We start from the raw sequence: 1,125 nt of genomic DNA, 5'->3' as shown, positions 1-1,125 counted from the left end.
ACACACACACACACACACACACACACACACGAACACACACACACTTACGCACTCACACTTGCATACAGATGTACATACATAGTTCACAAACACGCACAAACACATGACAAATACACACATGCGCACTGACCTTTGAAACAACGTGACAACTTAAAAATTTGTTCCTAATCTTATCCTCCTAAAGAACCGGTCCGATCTCGTCCTGACAGGACGGTGATATAACCCCATAAGGTGGGTGCACGCAACGAATCCTTGTCGCAGTCGAATGGGTGGCCAGAATACCATTGTGATATTTGACATCATAATCTAAATTATTAAAGAAATTCTAAATCGTGGGACAGAATCCCTTTTTTTCCTCTTTCGACTAGTATTCCTATTACGTGAACTTGTGGACTGATTTTGTTCGATGTAGGAATCCCATTGAATACAAGGCGGCGCATGGCAATACGCCTGACTGATCAATCTAATGTGATGTGATATTGCTACTTTGGTTTTTACTTTGATCGTATTTTGAAGAAGAATGGCGCGTTGTGTCGGCTTTAAAGTCTGAAAGATCGAATCGTTTTCAAATCAGATGTGCAAGGTACTATTCATAGGAACGACCTGGTTTGGTTAAGAGAAAATAAATATCGGAACAGAAAGGTGGAAAGCATCACTGTTGGCTGGAAAGGACTGTGAACCGACTTGTTTTGTCTACTAAGTTATAATGCCCGGTCAAGGTAATTGTTGTTTGTTATGTCAGAGTAGAGAGTAATTCTGCTATTTCAAAACTTTACTTGGGGGAAGGGGGGGGGGGTGTCTCATGGTCAAGAAGCACGGTGTTTGCCTCTCGTTCAATACGTCCTGGGCTCATTAGTAACAGTTGCCATAAGTTTTAACCAATTTAAGAGAAAAAATCTTTTGTTGATCTTTGACACTTATAACATGCAAACCTCCTTCCTCAATCGAGCTGCACATTACCGCTCTTTTTACTTTCTCTCGTGCTTCTTGTTCGAGTGCCTCTTCTGCCACTTTTCTATCCAATTTAGTTCTATGCGAGATGCTTCCTCTGTTGCACAAGTGGACTTGTGCAGCAACCTTGTATTATTCCTCGCTCCGTGTTGAACGGTTCTGACAACCCCCCCC

At 42.0% G+C, this 1,125-nt stretch overlaps 1 protein-coding gene across 1 annotated transcript in view; it reads left to right on the top strand.

Moving 5' to 3' along the window:
• Nucleotides 1-284: 284 nt before the first annotated feature.
• LOC101858580 (betaine--homocysteine S-methyltransferase 1) overlaps nt 285-1,125 on the top strand; it is a gene marked incomplete in the record, with an annotated part of 20,333 nt that continues 19,492 nt past the window's right edge. The window contains 1 exon segment of the mRNA XM_005109379.3: nt 285-719. Coding sequence (XP_005109436.2) covers nt 707-719 — 13 coding nt within the window.

This window comes from Aplysia californica, unplaced genomic scaffold, assembly GCF_000002075.1.
Source record: "Aplysia californica isolate F4 #8 unplaced genomic scaffold, AplCal3.0 scaffold00772, whole genome shotgun sequence".
NCBI classification, from domain to species: Eukaryota; Metazoa; Mollusca; class Gastropoda; order Aplysiida; family Aplysiidae; genus Aplysia; species Aplysia californica.
This window is presented reverse-complemented; position numbering and strand designations above follow the sequence as displayed.